Source organism: Maniola jurtina, chromosome 4, assembly GCF_905333055.1.
Source record: "Maniola jurtina chromosome 4, ilManJurt1.1, whole genome shotgun sequence".
NCBI lineage: Eukaryota > Metazoa > Arthropoda > Insecta > Lepidoptera > Nymphalidae > Maniola > Maniola jurtina.
In genome coordinates this window covers 13,839,096-13,864,846 of record NC_060032.1, presented here as the reverse complement: position 1 = coordinate 13,864,846, position 25,751 = coordinate 13,839,096, and the positions used below count along the sequence as shown (strand labels likewise).

The window sequence follows — 25,751 nt, the reverse complement described above, 5'->3', positions numbered from 1 at the left end:
GAATAAATGGGAGAAATTTCTTGGAAAATTAGTTGTATCTGGCGTCCCTGGTTGCAGTTAAGTTGGCTGGAGAACCGCCAGATAGGCGTCCTTGGGTCCTTCCGAGAAACGACGGCGCCGGCGTGGCTGTGACAGGCGTCTGTGGAGTTACGGCCGATTGGAGGTCGAGAGGACATATTAATATACACGTTTTGTCAACAATACGCGTTTTCGACTACCTACCTAGATCTTATCATAAGATATCAGTTTTAGCACATAATTACGTTAGATATGATAAAAGTTTTCACAGACTTGGGCGCGTTTAGACCCCTTACAGCTTTAGTTTTAAGTCTACGTAATTAACTATCGCCACTTATACTATAGGTAATATCTTACAAATCTAACAATTCTGACCACCAAAAATGAAAAACTCTACTTTGAATAAATGATTTTGAGTTTGATAAGCAACCCGCTGCCTGGCAGGGGGTTACCACGATACTAGTGTCTGGCAATGCATGACGTGATTTCTAGTACTATTCCAGAGAAAATATAGAAAAAATTTGACTTTATACTTTGATGAAGGGTTTTATACGTCTTTTGTGATCTGTTATCTGCTAAAGCCTCCATGATCTAAGATTCATAGTCGCTGATCGTTGCTCCCTGTGTTGAGGACAATGCGCATAGAAACTTTCAGCTTTTATAAAATAACGCCCACTTTTTACAAATTCTATGTCATCTTGTAATATATTTAATTAGGTATTGTTGTGTGTAGGGGTTTATATAACCTAATCTATTGTTTTTATACTTAATATTTTATTAGATTACTAGCTGATGCCCGCAGCTTCGCCCGCGTGGATTGGTCAGATCCCCTGCAGCATCAGGATTGAGGAGTTGGAATCCAAATTTTTTATGAAACAATGTCGCAAAGTTCCTCTATCGATTAAAAAAGAAATGACGCAAATCGGTTTAGAAATCTCGGAGATTTCGATGTACATAGGTAGAAAAACACAACTCCCTTCTTGAAAGTCGGTTAAAAAAGTAGCCTATGTTACACCCTGGTCAATCCTCTACTTGTCAGTGAAAATCCCGTCAAAATCGGTTCAGCCGTTCCGAAGATTAGCCTTTTCAAACAGACAGACAGACAGACAGACAGACAGACAGACAGACAGACAAAAATTTTAAAAACGTGTGATTCAGTCATGGTATCGTTCAAATAACCATATGACCTTAATATGTGGTAGTTATTTCGAAATTACAGACAGACACTCCAATTTTATTTATTAGTATAGATGTATATAATATTACCGTGTAACAGGCTTCAAGTCTACGATATTTGAGTTTAGTATTTCTGAGAAACGTCAAGTCGGCGCCAATGCGGCTACACAAAACAGGCGTCCGAGGATTTACGATTGTTTGGAGGTCGACACGGGCATGTTCATAGTCTGTCAACAGATACGCACGTTACTGACTATTGCACAGTTCACGACAGAGTGGGAACTTGTAACAAAACGTCGAGGCTGCAACGTCACTGGCAGGCGTCAAATGTTAGTACATTTGACGCAGGTAACCCTAAAGTAGCCCTATTTTTCCTTGATTTTACGCCACCATAGCCTTATCACTAGCTGATGCCCGCTACTTCGTTCGCGTGGGTGAAGGTTTTTAAAAATCCCGTGGGAACTCTTTGATTTTCCGGGATAAAAAGTAGCCTATGTGCTAATCCAGGGTATAATCTATCTCCATTCTAAATTTCAGCCAAATCCGTCCAGTAGTTTTTTCGTGAAGGAGTAACAAACATACACACACACACACACACACACATACAAACTTTCGCCTTTATAATATTAAGTGTGATATTATCATATCAAACCGAGAGTTCCCTCACTCTAGGTCTCTCTGTTATTACTTTGTTCCACTCGATTCTATCAGGCTTTGCCATTTTGCAATTTCAGAAGTAATTTAATTTAAATATATAAAAAAAACTGACTGACTGACAGATCTATCAACGCACAACTCAAACTAAAGGACGGATCAAGCTGAAAATATTCAGCATGCAGTCAAGTTATTAGGTATTTATCACCCAGAATATAGACTAGGTATATTTACTAACATATCTAAAACCAAAACGATACAAATATTACATAGGGTAAATACCTATAGTGAGTCATGAAGTTATCGTTCTAAGATTCTTGTGGGTAAATTCTGTTATACGTACTCAAATATTGCGTAGGTGAAATAGTGTAAAAATAAACTTTTATTATAAAAAGTAGATAACTATTAACATTTCACCCACACATAGTTCCCCCCACAGGATTTTAGTTCCCAATAGACTATATATCTACTTTGAACATCTTACTTATTTGTTAAGTTAAAGGTTAATACGTTTTCTTATTAGCTGCGTAGGTAGGAAAATGTTAATATTCCTTATGGCACCATAACAGTTCAGTATTAATATAACGGTATTAACTAGCGTAAAGATGATTATTATCTTAATAATTAATCTTTTGCAATACAAGGTACAATGGTTTAAAACAGGGATATTTACACATTTTAAAATAAAGATATAAAGTGATAAAAGTTATGACGAGAATTGTTAGAAAGTAGGCAAAACGCAGAATTAAACTAAACTAGGCAACTTCTAGGAAAGCGCGCTTCATCTTAGGCTGCATCATCACTTGCTAGCAGGTCTGATTGCAGCCAAGCGCTAGTCTATAAATTAAAAATAAAAATTAAAAATTAATAAGAACCTACCTGTAGAAGTTATTTCAACCAAAAGTCGTGTTCTAAAAAGATTTTAAAATAGATATTTATGATATGAACATAAAGTTGAACGCAAAGTTGTAAGCAAAAACGAGTTCTAGACCGCAATTTTTTTTGTCTGGAGTTTCCCTTCTTGTAGTAGGTAGGTACTGCAAAAGGTAGTTGACTCGGAATAATTTTTAAAATGCGAACAACAACGGATCGGCCATATAAATACAAAAATTTGAATAAGATTGACCAGTGAGCTATGAAGTACTACGTATGATAATAAATAATAATAATCAAAGTAAATAATGTTGATATTAATAAACACAATATCTTATCGCCTAGATAAAGTGCCCAGTTTTAATAACACGCTAACTGGAATGTCAACAGTAAGCCCGACATGTTGACTCCCTACTAGGAAATATTAGACTCGGAACAAACATTAGATAAATAATGTGTTTGGTACGTAAATAAAGGGTAATGTGTGGACCTAGATTATTCCTTTGGGATGTAACAAGAGTTTACACGTCGCATTTAGTGCTCCGAGAGCCACACATCACTATCCATATTATAAAGGTGAAAGTGTATTTTTTATTGGTTGTTTGGTTTATCAATCACGCCGCAATGGAGCAAGGATGGATAGGCGCGATTTTAACCTTGATATAGTTATAGATTTGGCTACTTTCTTCAGTAAAATAGTCTAGTAGTTCACTAGTAAAATATGTCTAGCGTGGCTAGAATGGCTAAAGGTCTACCAAGTACCATGGTGGACTGTAGTCATACCCTTCTCATTCTGAGAAGTTTTCCACTAGTTTACCTGATACGATAGTTCAACCGTTGAACTAGTCAGATTTTTTTCCTAGTAGTTCAACTGCGTCTAAATTATTTTAAGAGTTAGAGGTAGAGAGAGTAGAGTTTTAGGAAAGGATTTGTGAGTTTAAGGAAAATTGTTTATATAATAAAAAAAATTAATTACGCCAAATATAAGGCTAAGGGTGATGTGAAACTAAAGATACCTACCTAGTCGTTTTATAACCTACCTAGCGTCAAATATAGGTAACATTTGACGCCTGTCAGCGTATTTGAAGCCTCGACGTTTCGTTGCAAGTTTTCTAACTGTTGTGAACTGTAGTGATAGTGAACTACGCAGAAAAACCGCGTTTTTCTGCGTAGTCTTTTCAAACTACTTGAAAACAAGGAGTGCGGCTTTGTTTTTTTCAGAGATTTTAGAAAATAAACTTTTAATCGTTACGCACACCGTTATTGAATGGACATAGTGTGTAGGCGCCTTATTGTCCAATGTCACGCTAACAGAATTAGCGACACGATAAAAAATTACAAAAATATGTTAAAGAATACGACCTGACCACTTAAAGGAGGTGGGCAATATATTTTATGGCTCAATAATTTTTTTATTAATATTATGAGGGTTTGTTAACACTCCCCTATAACCTACTAGCTGATCTGCTGCGGCTTTGCTCACGTCAAATCCGGTGTTTGACAACTAGTCAAATCAGTATCTTTTTATCAAATGTCAAAACACGCGCTTAGTATGCGAGCTCTTATGAAATCCTGGCATATGACGTCACAATGATTTGACATGCTTTTTTAGGTAAACGATGATTTAAAATGGTTATTACACTTTAAATTAATAAAATACGTGGATTGTACGTATTTTGGAAGACCCCCTATATAATTTTTAAGAAATAATTTATTTTTGACATAGGCTTTGTCGTTATATGCCTATAAAATACAATTACCGACCTAATAAAATAAGGAATGAAGGAATGTATAAGGCATAAGGAAATGTTTTCTATGTCGTTAACTAGAATAGCTCCACGTCACCATTGCTGAATGGACGTAGTGAGCAGACGAGTTATTGGAGTTTGTCACGCCAAAGGAACTAGCTAGCTATGGATTCAAACAATGATTTAAGGTCATAGCACACATATCAACTTGGAAAGGGATCCTCACCTTATCAACTCGAATCATCCAGTATATTTTGTATGAAACTTCTTATTGCAACGCAAACTAATCGTAGTCGCCTTACCAAGACAAGAACCGCGGTTCAATGCGTGGTCAACTTGCAATTAAAATATTCATAATTTATAACTGTATCCTTCTTAGATAATCCTTCTTTTAAGTAGTGAAAACCATTATTATGAAAACCCGTACAATAGTTTCTGAGATTAGCCCGAACAAACACGTATTTCGCTGAATTTAGGTCAGGGGACTTTAATTTATAATAAGTATGGTTTAGAAATTATGAATTACCGAATCTTTCCGGATTTTACCTACACTAAAAACATAGATATGTTAAAAACAAAACACGCTCATCCACTACCCAACGAACGCTAAGGTTTTATCAAACACCTGCTCAAAATTTACTACGGTCTCCCGAGCCAATAGGAGCCTCAACACAAATAGCAGCATTGCTAGTCAATAGAAAAACAAATAGCAACGAGACGAGGTATCGGGCAGAGATCGGATATGGGCAATTTCCCGGCAAAAATGACCGCCACAGCGCCGCCGATACCTACCGTTTGCCGAAACCCGAAACGCTATTTGGCTCTGCATTTTGACTTATCTGTACCATATTTTGTACCTCACGATATTTGTTTTCTAGAATGGGACGGTACTTATAAGAGTTTGATGTCCTTCCTGGTACATAGATATTCATCATCATCATCATTTCCACCGATAGACGTCCAGACATAGGTCAGCCTCCCACACGCCACGGTCTTGCGCCGCCTGAATCCAGCGGCTCCCTGTAGCTCGTTTGATGTTGTCTGTCCATCTAGTGAGGGTCTTCCAGCGCTGCACTTTCCAGTGCGAGGTCACCATTTCAGCTCCTTAGGACCCCAATGTCTATCGGGTTTTCTATGTACCCTGCCCAATGCCACTTTAACTTCGCAACCTGTTGAGCATGTGGGGTATCATTAATACCTGAGTATCAAAAATACCCGAGTACGGAACCCTCGGTACGCAAGTCTGACTAGCACTTGGCTGGTTAATTTTAATTTAACCTTAAAAAATAAGAAATCGGCGTCGTCAAAGTTGTCACTTTTCCCAAATCCCAAAAACTGAACTACTTAGGAATATCAAATTTCGGTATATTATGTAGAGACCATATTATACTGTATTTAAATAACGAGTGGAAATGAAAACAACGATTTATAGAATAGCTTGTAAGCTATGACCAAAATAAACAAAAATTTTTTGGGGTTTTCTTTCACGGTTTACTGCATGTTTTAGCTCGGAAAAGAATTATTTCATACACCCTATTTAATAACAATAGATAAATACAGTCTTATTCGCTCTAATGAGACCTGTTAAAATGAGACAAATATATTTTTATCAAGATACGGTGATGTAAGGGAGAATGGAGTATCTACTTCTTAATCTTAGTATAGAAGTAATGAAACCATTATCTTAATTATTGAGACACTTTATTGAAGATCAATATCACAAAACCACATATACGTACAATACACCTTTTATCAAACCACGACCCCAGAGTAGTTATTCGTAAAAACCACAGACCTTCACTCAGGCGGGCTGTCCCAGCATCCGTCTACGGAGCGCTGTCACTCTCTGTTGCTAGTTGCTATCTGCAGCTATTACAACACTTAGTTCACCTCCAAGGGCTCAAATAATGATATAATTCACATTAGAACCTAATTTTTTCAACATTAACGCTGATTTGACTGAGTTGATGTTTTTCACTGAAATAGACATATACAAATATGCTGGAAGAAGTGTGCTAAATGGTTCATTAATAACATTTAGTGCAGCTATCAGCGCCAAAATGACAAGAATCAAGTTGCTTCAGAAACAAGTAGGCAATCGGAGGTCCAGCGTACTTGTATTGATGTATTATTATAAAAGATCAGTGATGTTTCAAATGTCTTTGCATTTTTTTTGCAGATCTATGCTTTTGAAGGTAGAATTAAAAAGAGTTGACGTACCTACATCCCACAGCACGGCCCCACAGTTTGTGACATAAAAGTGACGTAGTGCAGGGTGTAGGTATGATAAAACATTGTTTTATTTATAAATCTTGTTAAAGTTAATTGTTTTATGTGATGTGACTTATAATAATATGACTGTGCTCATCATATTAAGTTGTAAATTAGTCATACGGACTGAATGCCACCAAAAAGGTAGGAATTACATTTTATTTATTTCGAAAATTGGGGATGCCAGCGACTTCGTCCGCGTGGATTTAGGTTTTTAAAGATTCCGTGGGAACTGTTTGATTTTCCGGGATAAAAAGTTGCCTATTTCGATTACAGGGACGCAAGCTACCTACTTCGGTACCTTTCATACAAATCGGTTAAGTCAATGGGTCTTTAGGAATCCCGCGGGAACTCTTTGATTTTCTGGTATAAAAAGTAGTCTTTTTTGAAGTGGGGCTATATCCAATAGGTATAATTATGTTTATAAAAGCACGGGTCGGCTTCTCTCCCAAATAGGAGTATTCTAATATTTAAAATATATTTTTTAAACGCAGTATCTAATTTAACGCCATATCCTACATAAAGCATCAGGATTTTTTTAAATTAGGGCGGGCTCAGTTTTTCTAGATTAGCCTTTTTCCCACGACTTCATCCGCGTAGTTCTAAGTTTTTTAAGGAACCTGTTGGAACTTTTAAACACATTATAGGTATATAAAATCTTAAGTTCCTAGACCCAGTAATTTCAGCTTGTGTTGATAAATAATTTAAGTCAGTGAATTTTCTCTTTTTATTAACATATCATCCAATTACCATTAAAAAGTTGCTTAGTCAGAATTCGATACTTAGCGTGTAGGTACTTACCTACTCAAATATGCAGTTTAAAAAATTCAAACACTCGGTTTGAATTTTTTAGTTGAAAGTACAGGACCTATAAAAAATAACAATAAATTGGTTAAATATTAGAAGCATACCTACTTACCCACACGTGAAGCGCGATGTTGACATGCCGTTTCGTTATTCGTAGCGCAAGTAGGTAAGTATAGTGTATCCACTCATTCTGGTATTTATATTTTCAAAACAAAACAAAACGGCTCCAGCTGACATAAGTTTAAATAACCTTTGTTAAATTAAAATAAAAAAAATCCAATTACACGTTTAGAACAAACTTTTCCTGTATTCACTTTTAAATCTTTTATAGTAATTAAAAAGTACCTAGCGGTTCAAATACGCAGATAAGCGCGGACATAACGCACAGGTCTCTTCTCAGAATGAGAAAGAATTAGGGCATTATCTACCACGCTGGCCTTAAGATAAATGTTACAAAACGTTGTATAGTGCGTGCATAACAAGTAGTCCATCCAAAACACCAGGAATATGATTACATATTGTATGAAAACAGATCTCAGCTGGGCCTGTGCTTAAATTCATTTTGAATTCTGTGACTTTAACAATTAAGCGTGCGATAAGTCTCTTGTATAATACTATCGAAACATCAAGTCCGGTTTCCCATAAAATTGCTACGTAACAAAGAATATAACGTGTAAAAGGCCTAAACAGCCTATTGGTTGGCGAAGGGCCTATTCTTATAGGCAGATGACAATAACTCAAGTGTTTTCGTTAATGAGGCGTTTGAAGGCCAAGATGCGCAGTGTCCTCCAGTAGGTACAACTGATCACTCGACCTGATTTCCCATCTACTTCATGAACCCCATTGCAAAGTATTGAAAATTCTAGCTTACGACGTTGTTTGTTAGGTACTAGTTGACGCCCGCGACTTTGTACGTGTTGATTTAGGTTCTTTAAGAGAAGTAACCCTGGCACGCAACCCGGCGCTGTCCATACAAACGTATAGTACGCGACAGGTCCAGATGGCAATTATTAGAAGTATAACGATGGGGAACACCCCACACACCCGTACGTCACCCACGCTATCTCGCACCGGATTAGCTCGGGGGCTGTGCGGGTGTGCGGGGCGACCGCACCCCGATTGGCTATCTCAACCTGTCGCGTAGGCACTATACGTTTGGTTCTCATTTGAATATTGACCGATCAAACTCAATGAAATTTTGTATACACATTCTAATAACAAATTCTGTATACGCTGTATCTGTGGTTTGTCAGATTTCCATAAAAATGTGTGATTTCAAAGTTATACCGGCTCAAAGATTCACCTATGTGTAAACCGGCGTAACTTGAACTCCTGAAAAAGTATGGCACGGAAACTTTTTGTTTTCCTGGGATAACAAGTATCCTATATCTCTCTAGAAATTAAGCTATGTCCATGCAAAATTTTGTTAAGATCGGTTTGCAGGTTGGGCCGTAAAATGGTAATTAACAGATAAATTATTGTCACCTTAGAATAGGCAAAAACTTGCTTACCTTTTCTCTAAACATATAATAGAACGATGTCAGATTAGTGCTACTGACTCATCTATTGGTTCTAGCGAGCACACACGAGGTAGGAAATATAGCGGTTTGTAACGCATATAATAAGCGTTAAAGAGCAGAAAACCCGCTAGTGTGAAATCATCCTTAAAATATACGGCAGCAAATTGAACAACCTGTGATATCTTTAAGATAGTTCGTTGATCCAGTTACAAGGTAATTTGAGACAATATCGTCGCGCGGTTGGCGGGTAATTAGTTAGGCTGTGCTTTTCCAAATTGAGTTGTCACGCTGTTTTGATGTTAGCTTCGCTGTTAACCTAAATCGATGAGTCTGCTTTGGCTCTTGCTATTAACTTGTCGGCGGCAAAATATACAGAGATATTATCATATCAAAGTCCAAGCACAATCAGTATGACAACGTTTCCCCCCGGATTTTTATCGACAAAGCATCGCAACAGTTACGACACACATACATACTTAGCTATATAAACCCAAAAAATATTCTTCTATTCTGGAGCAGACGGGTAAATACATATACATGTACACATATATCTCACAATGAAAACAAAATTGGCAGTTGTGAGACAACTACATCAGCTGTAATTCTGTGGGAAAAAATAGGTCCCTTGTAAAGGTCCTCGTCTTGATAACTTCTATGACCTAAGATTATATTGTCAGTTTATACTGCGTCGTTTTCTGCTCAAAATTCATATGTTTAATAATCGGAATTTTAGATAGGGTCACTTTTCGACTTCATAAAAGTTTGCAAACTTAAAGCTCAATGTTAGTAGTATTTCAGTTGAGAACGTTGTATTTTTGACTACCTATAGAAATTAGGTTGACTTTCGGCGTTAAAAAGCTCCTACCATAACAATGTATGGTATATGTATATACCATAACAAAGACGTTAACTTAAAACGTTAATTTACATTTATATCTAAACATAATACATACGTATCTCATTAACTCTTGTGCCCATTAATAATAATTTTTAACCCCCGACCCAAAAAGAGGGGTCTTATAAGTTTGACGTGTATATCTGTGTATCTGTCTGTAGCATCCGTAGCTCCTAAACTAATGAACCGATTTTAATTTAGTTTTTTTGTTTGAAAAGTGTTCTTAGCTATAATCCAAGAAAATCGGTTCAGCCATTTGAAAGTTATCAGCTCTTTTCTAGTTACAGTAACCTTCACTTGTCGGGGGTGTTATAAATTTTTATGATAAAGATATTAATGACTTACATAGTAAAGCAGGTCCAGCATAAAACTGGCCAATAAAAAGCGCGCCTAGTGTTTTTGTATCCACAGTCTATACCAGTCAAGTTGAAGCTGTCTCGGGCGACGTTGCACGCTCTAGTAATATGCTACATATATCTATAATATATCTCTCTGGAAATACACAACACTTGTCTTTTTGACCCTCAGCAGAAAACAGGTTCATGACCTCTGGCGAACTGTACCTACCTATCTACGACTACTGTAGACATAACCTCTACACTACAGTGCTAATACGAACTAATTTCACTAACATTTAAAAAAATCCGGCCAAGTGCGAGTTGGACTCGCGCACCGAGGGTTCCGTAATCGGGTATTTTTTTACATTTTGCTCGATAAATCAAAAAATATTATGCATAAAAATAAATAAAAATCTGTTTTAGAATTTACAGGTAAAGCACTTTCTTTTATAATAACCCACTTGGTATAGTTACCATACTTTGAAAATTTAAACAAGTTTTTAATTTTTTTTAAATGATGTAACCACAAATTCACGGTTTTCGGATTTATTCCTGTATTTGTGCTATAAGACCTACCTACCTGCCAAATTTCATGATTCTAGGTCAACGGGAAGTACCCTATAGGTTTCTTGACAGACAGACAGACAACAAAGTGATCCTATAAGGGTTCCGTTTTTCGTTTTTAGGTACGGAACCCTAAAAACCGGTATAGGTAGTTATATGAATTATTATAATAAATAGGGGATGAAAGTTTTTATGAAAGTTCGTCATTTTTTTTTTCAAGTTATTTTCATGAAAATTGGTATTCAGGTTCTCGGTTAGGTACAAATGAAGGAATAAGTGTTTCAGCATTTTTGGGAATTCTACCTCCACGCCGATTTTCTAAATTCAACCCGAGCAAAGCCGGGGCAGCTCAACTAGTTAGAAATCATTTTATTTGTGATTATTCAGTTACCTAGGAGGTATTTTCTCTGATAACACTTCGTTAAGCCAATTAGACACCTAACGGACCTAAATCCCACATACCTACTTGGCTTCTCATAATACATTATTTTTACCCGACTACGGCAAAGCCAAAAGGAAGGGTTATGATTTTAGCAGTCTATGTATGTAGGTTTGTATTTATGTGTGTTCCACCGTAGCGCCTAAACTACTGAACCGATTTTGATGAATGAGGTGCACCTATCGATTCTATCGGTAGTAGTATGTTGTTAATGTAGAATGTTTCTATGAGGCATTGGACTGTAAATCATTTTCACGATGAGGCTTGTAGGCAACCAGTCATTTTTATAAGCCCAGGCCGGGCCGATTTGAACATGGTGCCTAGTTATTTTCTAAACTTGAACCAACCAAGAATTTAACTTGGAATTTTTTGCTGACAAAGGATGTTTTTATGACAGGATAGGCTTGCACTTAACGTCAAGTAGCGGTGAGGTCTAAGTTGGAGCGCGCTTGCCTAGAAGATGCTTATTCACGCTTGCCTTCGGACGCCGAAAGGCTGTTCCAAAGCTCGTAGTCCTAGCGGTTCCTATCAGACACTTTGGCAAAAACGTTTCGTGCAAGTAGATTGGATGTCGACCATGTATGGATGCCAATGCTCACGGTTCTTGCTGTCTTGAAAGGTGAAGGAGTAATTAAGATTGTGGAATTCCGGAGCACACTCTCCAAAATATACCCGATGTACCTATAGGTACATATCGCAAATCGGTGGGTTTAAAATTTAAATCATAATATGCTCTTCGCTTTGTGGCCTACAAGGTGAAGGGTGAAGAGGGTTTTTGTAGGATCTCAACTAATTTCGACCACCACATAAAATCTAATCCTCGAAACTTCTGCAAGGAACGTATAGTGCCAAGTTTAATCACGACGTTCACGCTTACTTCTTTCGCTGAGGAATCACTATTTGTTGAGTTTCCCTCGCAGAGTGGCCAATCCAAACCGGTTTTTGGTTGATCTGATCTGTATCGATTGCTTGCAGCGTCGGAAGCTACTATTATGATCCCTGTGACTTCGTCCGCGTGGATTTAGGTTCTGAAAATCTTGCGGGAACTCTTTGATCTTTGGGGATATAAAAAGTCGTCTATACGAGTATCTGCCTTCAGGATGCAAGTTATCTCCAGAGAACCGGTTGCCGAAAACTTTGTTTTGGTGTGAGATCGCTGTGCCAACACAATGAAAGTATCATTTCTAAACCTTTTCTTTTCTTTAGCACGAACTAATCGTGCGTCATCAATCTATTATGTAACAAGTACCATCGAATCTTTGTTTTCATACAACAAGGCTACATGAATACCTACATTGAATAGCAGAAGTAGGTCAGTAAAAACTACATTTAGGGTTGCCGCTTTCTTGTACCTACATACTTACAATACAATCCCAAAGAGACTACGTTTTTTGTTTCATGCAAATTATTGTGTCTGAACGGTTGAAACACAGAACGCAGCTCCCAAAAGTTATATATCTTTACTAGATGAAGCCCGCGACGTCATCCGAGTGAATTTTAAAGGGCGGCGGTAATCACTTAACATCAGGTGACCCACCTGCTCATTTACTCGCTATTTTTGTTATTTAAAAAATCTTAGGTTTCCTAAAAATACCGTACTTTAATTATCCTGGATAAAGAGTGACTTGAATCCATCTCCGGGAAGTAAAAATTAGTTAAATGGATGGTCCGTTAAAAGATACTAGGCAGACAGACAAACTTTTGCATTTATAACATTAATAAAAGAATGTATAGTTTCAAAGTTACACGGGCTTAAAGATTTACGAGTACAATACAAATCTTTTACCCCTTTAAGTGCGCTCGAGGGCGCGTCCTCTTAAAAACATTGAAAGCAAATATAATTGTAGTGAAAAATCGAGCTTCAGAAAATTACAAGGTAGGTAGGTACTAAGTACGAGTAAAACGTTTAGTTATGTAGGTCAATTAACCAATAATAACAATCAACCGGAAAATTTATCCGAGAAAACTTATACAAGCGACGACGCGACGTAGCGTCTTCCTGGTATCAAACCCAGACAATGAGTCGCCATTTCTGGCGTATCGGTTTGTTATTATTTCCTCTCAAACTTTGCGTGAAGCTTGTAATGACGCCGAAGGTACCAACGCTTGGTGTTTTGAGTTCAGTACGAACCTGTAACTACTGTTATAGTAGATAAGCTATTAAGCTTTAAAGTTTTTAATTTTTTTAAATATCCTTTAGGTTTCCTTATACTAAATGTCGCACCTTTAGCACTTACAGCCCTAATTGAAAATTCATAAATTTTGAGTTTGAATGATATAATGACTCGGATGAGCATTTCCATCGACTCAGAATAAAATTACCCACTGTAGCGTAGAAAAAGACGAATTTCGTTTCTCTCTTATTTTATTACGAGTCTTTATACTTAGTATTAGTATAAAAGGTTTACAATAGTACCTACTTCGAATAAATGATTTTGACTTTGACTTTGAAAGACACATCAGTAATAGCAATGGGACATTATTAGACTGTTTATGCCACTTGACCTATTGAACAATAGCAACCCTAACTACAACCTTCCGGGCGAAAAAGAAGCTAACGAATGCATTAGATTAATTAATACCGTTGATATATGCTTCAAGTTATGTGTCTCTTGGGTTCACAGAATGGGCGTTCCCTTTTCAGATCAGATACCGTATGCTTTCCAGTAATTTCGTATCCGTGTACACTTTTTTTTTGCCAACGTTGACGCTTTTTAATTAAAATCGACTGTGTATTGAATTGTAATTACTTCGTCGGAACCACTATCTATTAAATGGTATATGTGCGATCTTTGAGTTTTTACGAAACGAATAGTAATTATTTTAAACCTCTCTATTGTTTCTCTTCTCAGGGTTTAAATTCGAATAGAATAAAATACATATTTTGTGTGTGGAAAATCTAAAAGGTCTGAACAAACTTCACTCATCTTTATTTCTATCATTGGTCTCAATTCGAGTTGTTTAAGCTGAGTTCGAAAATGCGTAATTAGTAGGAATGTTAGCAGCCCAAACACATTCACCAGGACAAAGCTTTCTCGCGGAATTCGCATCGCCAAAGTGAAAGGCATTGTAATCCGCGTGAATGTATTGTCGCATCTTCGCATTATTGCCTTTCTAATGAAACCGGTTTGGAAACATCGGTTGGGCGGTTCCAAAGTCTATAACAGGTATAGGTACAATCATTTTTTGTGTTTTATAGGATGAATAGGTGTACTGTATATTCCTCAAAGACTTCAACGCGCGCTACGCAGTGAAAAGGTTTTTACAAAGTTAATTTTTTACTAGAAGTCGCATTTACCATGTTGCCATTGTCTATTTAAGCTTGTATTAGATTTCCCAATAGTAGTAGAAAATTTAATTTTCTCTAATCGTCGCGTGTCTAAGGACATAAAGAGTTTAAACGATGCTAGGCAAGCTGGCATGCTTAATAACATTATTATTACCAATTAAACGGTAAACTACGAACTAGTCTGTTTTAAAACTATGAACAACTATTTCAATAACTATACCAGTTAAGTTTACGTTTACTTAACTAATAAATTAATGTTATAAGTACTCGTAGGTACGTACCTACTTATAAATTTTTCTTGAATACACAAGTATTCTTTTTTTAGGCTTAATATTTTACGGGGTTTTTTAAAGGTGGCCTATATGCCAGCCACATCGTTATATGTTAAATTAAAATTTAACTATGATTAAATCTAAAAGTACTTATAACAGTTTAAGAGATTATTATTGTCTGTCTGTACCTATCACCTGACTCACTCACTGATTGAGTCACCAACACCAGACATTACAACACAATTTTGCACAGAGATTCCGTTTATAATGTAAACAAGAAATAAGGCCGAATTTTCCGAAATTACTACGGAAGCGACGCCGTGGGTTATAGTGATAGGATAAATACCCTAATAAGATATCGACTTTAGAAGTTAATAAAATTATACAAATTTTTCACACATCTAAGCATAGTCACGACATGCCTAAAATTCAAAAGTAGTTTTATATAGGTACCCAATAGATACAGGTACACTGTCTGCTTTCTTCGGAATGAAAAATTAATAGCCGTATTCACAATCATTAATATGAAGTTTCAGCATACACGCAACACAGTGTAGCTTCAACCAATCACATTATTGATAATGGACGTGGCACTTCATTATTCAATAATCTGATTGAAGGAAACAGCTATCTATGCGTTCGGATGCACTGTTAGAGTGAGTGTCAAATGATTGTGAATACGGGTGTAACAATCGACTTGACCCTTGAAAAAATAGACCAATAGTATTCGTATACCTACTATCGCAACCAGAGACTTTGCTCATAACTTTTTCAATCTACGATAGCTGATACCAACGATTGGTACGTAGTAGACCTAAATAGCGTTAGTCGTATCTTCAGATTGGGTCTTTCATAACTTGTCTCCTTCTTCTTCCTGCGTCGTTCCCTCAGTTTGGAGGATCGTGGCTCCCCTCGGATGCAATCTTTGCTACGATATTCCTCCATTGCTCGCTATTTTTAACCGCGTGGATAGCATCACAGATAGGTGTATCGACCGCTTCTTTTATTTGGTCTGACCAACGTCTCTTCCTATAATACCTAATGATACTTAGAATAAAATTTCGGCCACGGCGGCCAATCTCAACGTAGACTAGCATACTTCTTAAGAGCTTAAGATATAGTAATTTATTATAGTGCACATGATGTGTGTGCACAAAGCTATAAAAAGTGTACACTCATAGTCCGATGGAACTAAGTACAATTCGACGCGACTGGAGAGAAATCGGCACAGAACCGAAGGCTTCTCGTGCTTTTTTAAACTCGGGGTGTAACAGCGCCTCCCAGGCTGTTACTAACAATTCCTGGACAAAAAAGTCTATAATTGTTTTGGTTTGACCCGGGACGTCCTCCGCATCCAAACAAACTAGTCAAGAAAACAATGAAGCGTTGCTCTCATATTATTATACTTAATAGTTGTAGGTATTTCATGTATTGTTGGTACTCTCAATTTAAATGTCATTGATCCTGGAGTTGGGAACGCCTCCCAACTCCACGCTGCTATTACAAACAATTTCTTGACAGAAAAAGCTTATAATTGTTTTGGTTCGACCCGGGACCTCGTCATCCACAGCCAAACAAGTTAGCCAGCTAACGTAGCATTGCTTATTATAATAGTACTTAGTATGTCATGTATTGGTTGTATTCTCAATGTGAACGTGTCACGTTCCAGGTTGGCGGCAGCGCAGGAGGCGGCGGGCGCGCAGGCTCGCGCGGCGCCAGCTGATACCATGGGCGGCGCGCACCAGCCCGCTACTCCGGGGCCCACCTCGCTCTTTATATTAACCGACGAAAACCCTATTCGGAGGTAAACAACTACTGCTATTTTAGCGTTTAAGCTGTTGTGAGTGATATCCTGAAGAATCCAAATTCAAAATATTTTTATCCAATTAGACTTTTAAAAGTACTTTTGCATCGTCAAGAGCATCTCCCACTGGGTTTGAATGCCTTTCCTACATAAAAGAACCAGCAAGAAACTTGGGAGTAGCTCTTTTCAAAAATTTGACATACAATATGCCATGTATAAAAGTAATTGAAGTCCCGCGCATTGCTGGAGCTAGCTGCAGGTCAAATCCACGCTCTTTTATCATTTACATGATCTTCGATTGTATAATATGCTTTTCTCAAGAGCATATATAGTTATAATAGATTTTTTTTTAAACCTGTGTAAAGGCAAGTCCAAAATTGATTGCGGAGTTTTGTTATAAAAGAAGAGGACCTTTTTCAAAGGGCTTGTTTTTTCAAAGGGCGAGTTCTTTCTCAGATTGTACGCAGTATATGTAGGTTTCCTTACAAGACTTTCCTTCACTGTGCTTTAGGTGGTATCACAGTGACCTAGAGTGAAGTAACTCTCGGTTTCATCCTGAATGGACAATATGTCTAATATTTAGGCTATGGTGACGTAAAATCAAAGATAAATAGGGCAGTTTTAGGGCTACCTGCGTCAAATGTACTAACATTTGACGCCTGCCAGTGACGTCAAAACCTCGACGTTTTGTTAGAAGTTTGGTGGTATTTAACTGCTTATAACGCACATAATTCCGACTAGTCAAACTATAAATAAAGACTATAGTTAGTTATGAAGAATTAGGTAAGTACCTATTTCTTCGAAGCCACGACTGATGGACTATTCCTAACCTAGTTTGTGTTATGCTGACATTGTCACGGGAGTAAGACTGCCTTTTATTTGAATACTTTCTCTTAATGTTTTTCTAGCCGTCATGGCTAACAATACCAATTACCATTGTGAACGCACTTGGTTTGTGAAAACACATCATTAAGAAGGAAGCTCCAACGAATGTCTAATACATATTTAACAAGCACCTTGTTCTTCCCATGCATTTTGAAAACAGTTAGGTACTGTTCGCTCTTTGTGGGCATATTACGCGACGTGAAACGTTGTTTACCTAAATATTCATAGCAAGGTCAATTCAGTATGTGAAGCATCAATTTGGGTGGTAAATTGCTAATTTGAACACCGTTTTCTAGAGCAAGATTATGACTAGATCTGTTCTAGTAATATGTTTTTATTTGTGCTTATTTGCTTGCAACATTAACACAAAACTACCTATCTAATAATATAGGTATCATTCTGTCAGTATAGCTTAGTTTTCTTATCAGTTTCAAGAAAAATGTAGGTTTTGAGGGTATAAGATGATTTTGTATAGAAAGGTGCACCCCAGTCCACCTAAAACCCATATTATGTAATAAAAAGTTAATGAAAAAAAGGGTTCTATGTAACTTTAAGATACTTGAATCCTGTTACAATCACGTTTTCCTCAACAATAAATAAACTACAAACCTACAATTTTTTTTTCTTAATGCTATTGTTATCTATATCTATACTTACTTAATATTGTAAAAGGGTAAAAGTTTTTTTGCGAGTTTTCAGACATATTGACGGTAATTTTCGGAACTAATGATCCGATTATAAAAATCCTTTAACTGATAGCTAGCTACATTATCCCCGAGTGTTAAGTGCTATGGATTGTATCATGCGAAATGCGAATGAAGTCACATGCAAAATCTAGTAGGTATACCAATAACTCCATACACTCATTAGATTACGTATTACTTCCCTGAATAGCTCGTCAATGATGTGATAATACATGCACCTAAGCTCAATGCCTGAGAGGCGAAACCTATAATGCGAACGATAACGACCCACTTCTCATTAACGGGGAAGAAATCACCTTAACAACTTCGCTAAACCTATAAACAACGCTATTACCCTTGCATCCTGTTGCTCTTGTATAAATTAGCTGGCTCTATCATGATACACGTCACGTGCCATAAAGATTATACGTACTTAGATTGAGTAGCTTTGTCCACGTGGATTCAGATGTTATAAAAATCACCTAGTATCTTGATTTTCCAGAATAAGTCCTAGTTAAAGAATCCAATGTCCATGTTCAGGATACAAATTATCCTCTAGCAAGCATTGAAACTGGTTGAGATGATGAGTTAGAAAAAAGGAATAATAAACAAGAAGACAGATCTATCCTGATATCAATCGCGTACATGAGTACGAAGACACATTGTGTGATATTAAACACAACAGTGTGACGCTCGAAGCAATAGGTACAAATAGAAAATCTGATGTCACGACCGACATCAGCACATATGAGGAATTTAAGTCTACACAGTGTTAGGAGCGTTTTATGAGGCAAAAACTTAGGCAATAGGTGTACACCTTCGCTTTGACACCTCTCTCGCTCCGACGGTCGCAATTCTAGCACCTAGGGAGACCAACATCTATCGGTTCTTCAAACTCCCCATTACCACTTCAGGTTTACCACCTGTTGAGCTATGTCAGTTACTCGGTTCTCCTTTTGATCTTCTGATTATGAAGCCTATAATAATTTTAATTTCAGCATAACTGGATGATAATTAATAGTTCACTTAGTGGTAAAATAGATCGTGTGATGGAAATGCAATAATGGTTGCATGCACCCAGTATGTGACAGACAAGTCCCGTAATGTGTTCCGTAATTATCTTGTCATTAACACGAATAATTACAGCCTTTATAATGTTATAGGATTAAGGTCATGCCTACTCCGTCTATAGAATCTAGAATTCATAAAAAACTGTCGGATATCTATAGCCTTAGTAACTGTTGAAGGTAGAAAATTAAGTTCAAACAGTTTGAGCGAGGTCTACTGTATATTGGCTTGCCGAAAGATATTATATTAGATTGTTTGTCATCTAACTGAACTTTTGTTCTTTTTGAGAAAAATAAACTTTTTAAACCTGAATCTAATAAATTAATTAAGGACATGTTTCTTTGATTTCCAGGTATACAAAGTTCATCATCGAGTGGCCACCCTTCGAGTACGCGGTGCTGCTTACCATCATCGCCAACTGCGTGGTGCTGGCGCTGGAAGAGCATCTGCCCAACGGCGATAAGACCATCTTAGCACAGAATCTGGTAAGCCCTAATTTATCGTATCGTATTTTTCCGTAGTCGGGTTATAGTTTTTTCAACTTTTTTTTATTGGGGAGAAAGTTTAACGATAACCTAATTTAAACGCCCGATGTGAACTGGTGAATAGCTTTTTTCCTATAATTTTATAAGCTGCTTCACTAAGAACTTAATAATGTTTGTATTGAAGCACTTGATCATGTTAGCGAGCGGGTCCAAAGGCAGATGCGAACACCTGTAACATTCGAAAGTTCCGGTGAAAAAGGTGCATTGAAACGTGAGCTAACTCGCGTACATCACGCATGCTGGGCTCGCTGAGAATGTCAACCTAACGAGTTGCAAAATGCTTGTGGTTGTTATAAAAACTAACGGTAGAGGGCGCGATCTCTGCGCAGTGCAAATCAACCATTTTGAGTCTTATTGCTAGAAAGATCTAGAAGTTTCGTTAGCACATAAACGAACTTAGTTTGCCGTCCACAATTCCAGCGGCAGCGAAGTATTCGTAACACACACTAATTCTGCAGATGCCATTATTTTACTATCAACTTGTAAAACAAAATAAACTTCATTAAGGACCAAGGATATCGTTTATCTAATGTTATTTTTTTATTTGTTACAGGAAAAGACCGAGGCGTACTTTTTAGGAATATTTTGTGTAGAAGCCTCGTTAAAAATTTTAGCCTTAGGTTTTGTTTTACACAGGGGTTCTTATCTTAGAAACATTTGGAACATTATGGATTTTTTCGTTGTAGTAACTGGGTAAGTAAACCATTCATCTTACTTCAATCAAATTATATAATATTTAATTACAAAGTTTTGGCAACAACAATTAAATTAGAATCTATCGACACATTGGTTTTAAAAAGCTATTGGAATGCATGAATATCAAAAAACGGAATTTTAAAAAAATATTTCAAGAAAATATTAAATTGACCTGAATTATTAGGCATTTTGATAGTAAGATAGGTCAGAAAGGGTTTCTTACTGAATTGTTCGATGACAAAAACTAGGTCGATGACGATATTCGCCGAATACAACGTGGACGTTGACCTGCGGATGCTGCGCTCGTTCAGAGTGCTCCGCCCGCTCAAGCTCGTCTCGCGGATACCAAGTAATTCACAGTAATTGGCGAAAAGTTCAATAAACCTTATTACATAGAACATTCTGGCTAGATGTGGTCGATGGAACTTTTTTGACGTAGATAACACAGCGCTAGTTTGGAAATAGAATTTTTACATTCTTTAGTGAGAGAACGTAGCATCGATTTCTTGCCATTATGAGAATCGTTATAGCTGAGTGGTTTTCGATTTTTTGTGATTTATTGTCGATGCTAAATGTACTTTGGATTTCGATTACGTGTTGCATAATAGATAACATTTGTTACATTGTGTATTGTGTTATTTTTCAAATAAAATTCTAACGTAAGAATTTAGCTAAACACGATTATTTAGGTGTGAATAAATATGTCATAGTTTAAATTTTGTAAAGTTTAACATGTGATTAGTTTAATTACCAACGTAACTAGAGAGAAGATTTAGATCGTAGTTTATAAGCTAGTGACTCTTGTTGCTAAAGATAGGAATATGGTTTTGAAAATATAAACATTTTATCTGTTTTTGTAGATGTGATATTCCTTTCACGAGCATATTCCTTAGTAGTAATTTTATTGTTAAGTTAGTTGCTAGTTCAAGCTATAGTATCGAGTGATATGTGTTCGGCAGTATCATCACGCAGCTGCCAATCGCGCCCGCAGACGTCGACTTCAGGACCTTGCGTGCCATTAGGGTGCTGAGGCCCCTTAAATTAGTATCGGGCGTTCCTAGTGAGTTCTAGAACTTCCTTAGTTTAGCATTCGTAGTTTCACTATTATAACTGTTGCATAAATTGTAAACATATCGCTCTTAATCATTCATGGTCATCATCAGTGAATTTCTTACTTTTGTGATGTAATTACCTATTTTTAAGCCAAAAAGTAAATTGTACGCGTTCAAATTATGCAACAGCACAATCACATGTTTTTGTGCACGATCACCGTAATCTTTCCATTTGCAGGCTTTTTAATGTTATACTGTAACGTTTATTTTTCAGTCATTACTATTTTCTATTTTATAATTAGTTGTCGTATCTTTGCTTAAACATCAACTTTATTGTTAACTATTATAAGTATTATGATTATTTCAAAATTAATCATCTTTCGTAAATGTACTTCTATAGCAAATTGGCTTAAATTTAATTACATCACTGACACTAATGTTCGATTTTTAACTAAATTTCAAAAATTCTTATCACCCTTGTAATTATTTACATGAGTCTCGAATTTGCGTTTCATCAACAAAATGAAATACTCTGAATGATTCCGTGAAGCACATAATATAGTAAAATTCTGCATACAGGTTTGCAAGTTGTATTGAAGTCGATCATCAAGGCGATGGCTCCGTTGCTGCAGATTGGCCTTTTGGTGCTTTTTGCAATCGTCATATTTGCTATCATTGGCCTCGAGTTTTATTCTGGGGCGCTACATAAGACTTGTTATAACTTAGAAGATATTAGTAAGTATCTTAAGATTGGGGGAATCAATAGGCGCTATTAAACAATAAAAAAAGCTTTACAATTTTAATTTTGGGTATTTACATGTGGACAAAACTTAAAGTATGAAATAGATAATTCATTTGAAAAATCTGTTTTACAATAATCATTTTATTTCACAGATGAAATAGTGAATGATGGCGAAAGTCCAACACCGTGTAATGCCGATAATGAAACGCTAGCACCACACGGGGCGTATGTTTGTGCATATGATAAGAGCACCTGCCTGGAAAAGTGGGAGGGGCCGAATAAAGGCATCACCTCGTTCGACAATATCGGCTTCGCTATGCTCACTGTCTTCCAGTGTATCACAATGGAGGGCTGGACCGCCATCCTCTATTGGGTAAAACTTTTCTACGTTATTTTGATTGTCCAATTCACTATCAGAATCTGCGAGAAATATTTTGTTTTGGTTAAAGGGCCAAATCTCAATCCATTCAATTAGAAATTAGTAAACCTACAAATCCTAAGAATATTTGCTACAATTAATAATAATCACTAGCTGTTGACTTGAATTCTTTTAAATATGATATGGATCCGTAATTCCATCTCAGCGCATAATGGCCTTTTCAGTTTTCTCAAAATGTCTTTTTTGTCATTTCTCAGAATGTCTTTTTCTCAAAATGTTTTTTTCTCTTATAAAGTCTATTTTTTAAAATATCCTACAATATTAAAATGCGTTAAATTCAAGAACCAACCAATACAACAGAAACTTTTTAAGGTTTCTCCATTGCGTTCTTAATGAAAAAAATTTCAGCTGATCATAGGTTTATTATGATTGGTTTCAGTAGGTTTATTATGATGAATCGGAAAAAAAATGTATCGATATTATTATAAAAAATTTTCAAAAGAAAAATAAAACCGACTTCAAAAACCAAAAACACTAAAAAGTAGAAAACAATTTTTGTTTAGCTACACATGTAATGTACCTAGGTATGAAGTCGAGCGAGCATATTAAAACAAAATAAGAAATCCAAGAGTGAAGCTCGCCCGACTTCATACCTAGGTACATTACATGTGTAGCTAAACAAAAATTGTTTTCTACTTTTTAGTGTTTTTGGTTTTTGAAGTCGGTTTTATTTTTCTTTTGAAAATTTTTTATTTCACAATTTTTAGTGGCCCCACTGTACTATAATATGCTATGCCCAGTTAAAACCCTACTGTTTACTAAGCTATTACAGTGATCGCGAGCAATTTGCTCTTATTCATTGAGGAGTTCTGTTCTCCATCTCCGAAGATATTCATCAGATCTTCACCAAATTTATATGGGACCACCTGCACAGTATACCCTTTCAAACAAAAAAAAAATTTTCCAAATCGGTCCAGGGGTCTTTGAGTAATCGGGGAACATACATAAAAAAAAAAAAAAAAAAGATCCCGACGAATTGAGAACCTCCTCCTTTTTTGGAAGTCGGTTAAAAAAGAGGAGTTACATTTCATGCTATATTACATCAGACTAAAATTTCAAATAAATTCAATTGAATATTTAAGTACACTTTCCTATTGATAAGTTTAAGTAGGTATCGCTTTATTCCAGTATAAAAAAATTATTACTTTTCTATTTAAATGTTTATTGTTTCAGACGAATGACGCGTTAGGTAGTACATTTAATTGGATCTACTTTGTGCCTCTTATAGTATTGGGTTCATTCTTTATGCTCAACTTAGTTCTCGGTGTCCTTAGCGGGTGAGTGTTCTTTAATACGTTACAAAGTGTCATCTGTTTCACTTTTACGTTTCTACTTATTTATTTATTTCTGTTATTTAAAAATGCATGTATGCAGAGAGTTTTCTAATGAGAGAGGTCGAGTAGAGCGTAGAGCTCAATTCCAAAAGGAAAGGGCGAGGCAAATGTTTAACTCAGACTTCACTGGTTATATTGGCTGGATCACGGAAGCAGGTCTGACGATAATCTTGTGTAAAGCTAGGGATGAAGTTTTGTAGATATATTTATAGACTGTATTAGTTGTTTTTTTACGTTTGTTTTTACTTTCCACTGAACATTTAAATTTGGTAGATCGAGTGTTATATCAGTAAGTAATATTTGCAGTAATTTTAGGTAGACCAGGCTAGGTATATTGCTCATTTTAAAATTTCATCAAAAGAACTGTACAATATTAATATATTAAAATGATAAATAACATATTATTCCGAGTAATTTACACGTTATGGATTCGATGAAATTACTATAAGCTAGTTATCATTAATTCATTGCTAGATTGTATCACACCAAATCATATTTCCAGTGAATTCGCTAAAGAAAGAGAGAAAGTAGAAAATAGACAAGAATTTCTTAAATTAAGAAGACAACAATTACTAGAGAGAGAACTCAACGGTTATGTTGAGTGGATATGTAAAGCAGGTAAGTTTAGACGTAACTATTATATCAATAATGTGAAAAAAAACACTACAATTAACATTAATAATATTTTCAGAGGAAGTAATATTAGCAGAAGAAAGGACGACTGAAGAAGAGAGAATGCACATAATAGAAGGTAATAGAAATACGACAGTAGCTTAGTTAAATAAGGGGTTATACATACATATACATATATAGGGCTGTACTATACTTTTTGTACATGCAAATATATTGAACTATAGGATACCCACGGCTTCGTCTCCGTGAGTTTTGGTTTTCTGAAATTCCATGGGATAAAAGTAGCAAATGTTAGTCTCCGGAATGCAAGCTATCTCTTATCAAATTTCGGCAAAATCGGGTAAGCGGATGGACCGTGAAAAGATAACTTACAGACAGACACACTTTTGCAATTGTATGCGTGATTAAGGATTAATCGTTGTGATGTTCTAGCTCGGAGAAGAGCAGCGGCTAAAAAGAAATTAAAAAATCTGGGAAAAAGTAAAAGTACAGATACTGAAGAGGAAGAACAGGACGAAGACTGTGGGGACGACGGTCAGTAAAACACTATTAAATGAAATGTTTTTGTGATACGTAGTTGAACATTTTCATTAGTTTTTTTTTCAACTTTATCCAATTTCCTTTCTTTTTCATTAAGTCTACCATTATAGACTGATTGTTTTGTTAAGTCTCATTTTAGTGCCTTTTATTTTATTTATGGTTACGATTTTTGATTTGATACGTTAACATTTAATATTAACCGTGTTCATGTTAGCCAGCTAGTTACTATACGACTCTAAATAACTGTTTATGTACATAACATTTAGGTTTTCGAACAGCTCTATTAAAACTATTACGATAATGAATGTTGCATGTAGTTCTCTTTCAAAACTTAATTCTTAAACTCATTCATTTCCATACGTATTCGTACTCTATTTGTGTGTTGGTTGTTTACAGTTACAAAGAAAAAGCAAGGTATGGGATCAAGCGTGACGCTGGTAGAATATTCCTTTTCATCTTCTTAGTA

At 36.2% G+C, this 25,751-nt stretch overlaps 1 protein-coding gene across 1 annotated transcript in view; it reads left to right on the top strand.

Annotated features, from left to right (window-relative positions):
- Positions 1 to 6,798: 6,798 nt before the first annotated feature.
- Positions 6,799 to 25,751, top strand: part of LOC123864896 (voltage-dependent calcium channel type A subunit alpha-1) — a 42,930-nt gene continuing 23,977 nt past the window's right edge. Inside the window, exons 1-12 of the mRNA XM_045905625.1 lie at positions 6,799 to 6,884; positions 16,534 to 16,668; positions 19,657 to 19,789; positions 20,403 to 20,542; positions 21,505 to 21,605; positions 22,177 to 22,332; positions 22,492 to 22,712; positions 23,952 to 24,055; positions 24,615 to 24,730; positions 24,804 to 24,863; positions 25,178 to 25,279; positions 25,682 to 25,699. Coding sequence (XP_045761581.1) covers positions 6,871 to 6,884; positions 16,534 to 16,668; positions 19,657 to 19,789; positions 20,403 to 20,542; positions 21,505 to 21,605; positions 22,177 to 22,332; positions 22,492 to 22,712; positions 23,952 to 24,055; positions 24,615 to 24,730; positions 24,804 to 24,863; positions 25,178 to 25,279; positions 25,682 to 25,699 — 1,300 coding nt within the window. The 5' untranslated portion in view covers positions 6,799 to 6,870. The remainder of the gene's footprint in view (positions 6,885 to 16,533; positions 16,669 to 19,656; positions 19,790 to 20,402; positions 20,543 to 21,504; positions 21,606 to 22,176; positions 22,333 to 22,491; positions 22,713 to 23,951; positions 24,056 to 24,614; positions 24,731 to 24,803; positions 24,864 to 25,177; positions 25,280 to 25,681; positions 25,700 to 25,751) is intronic.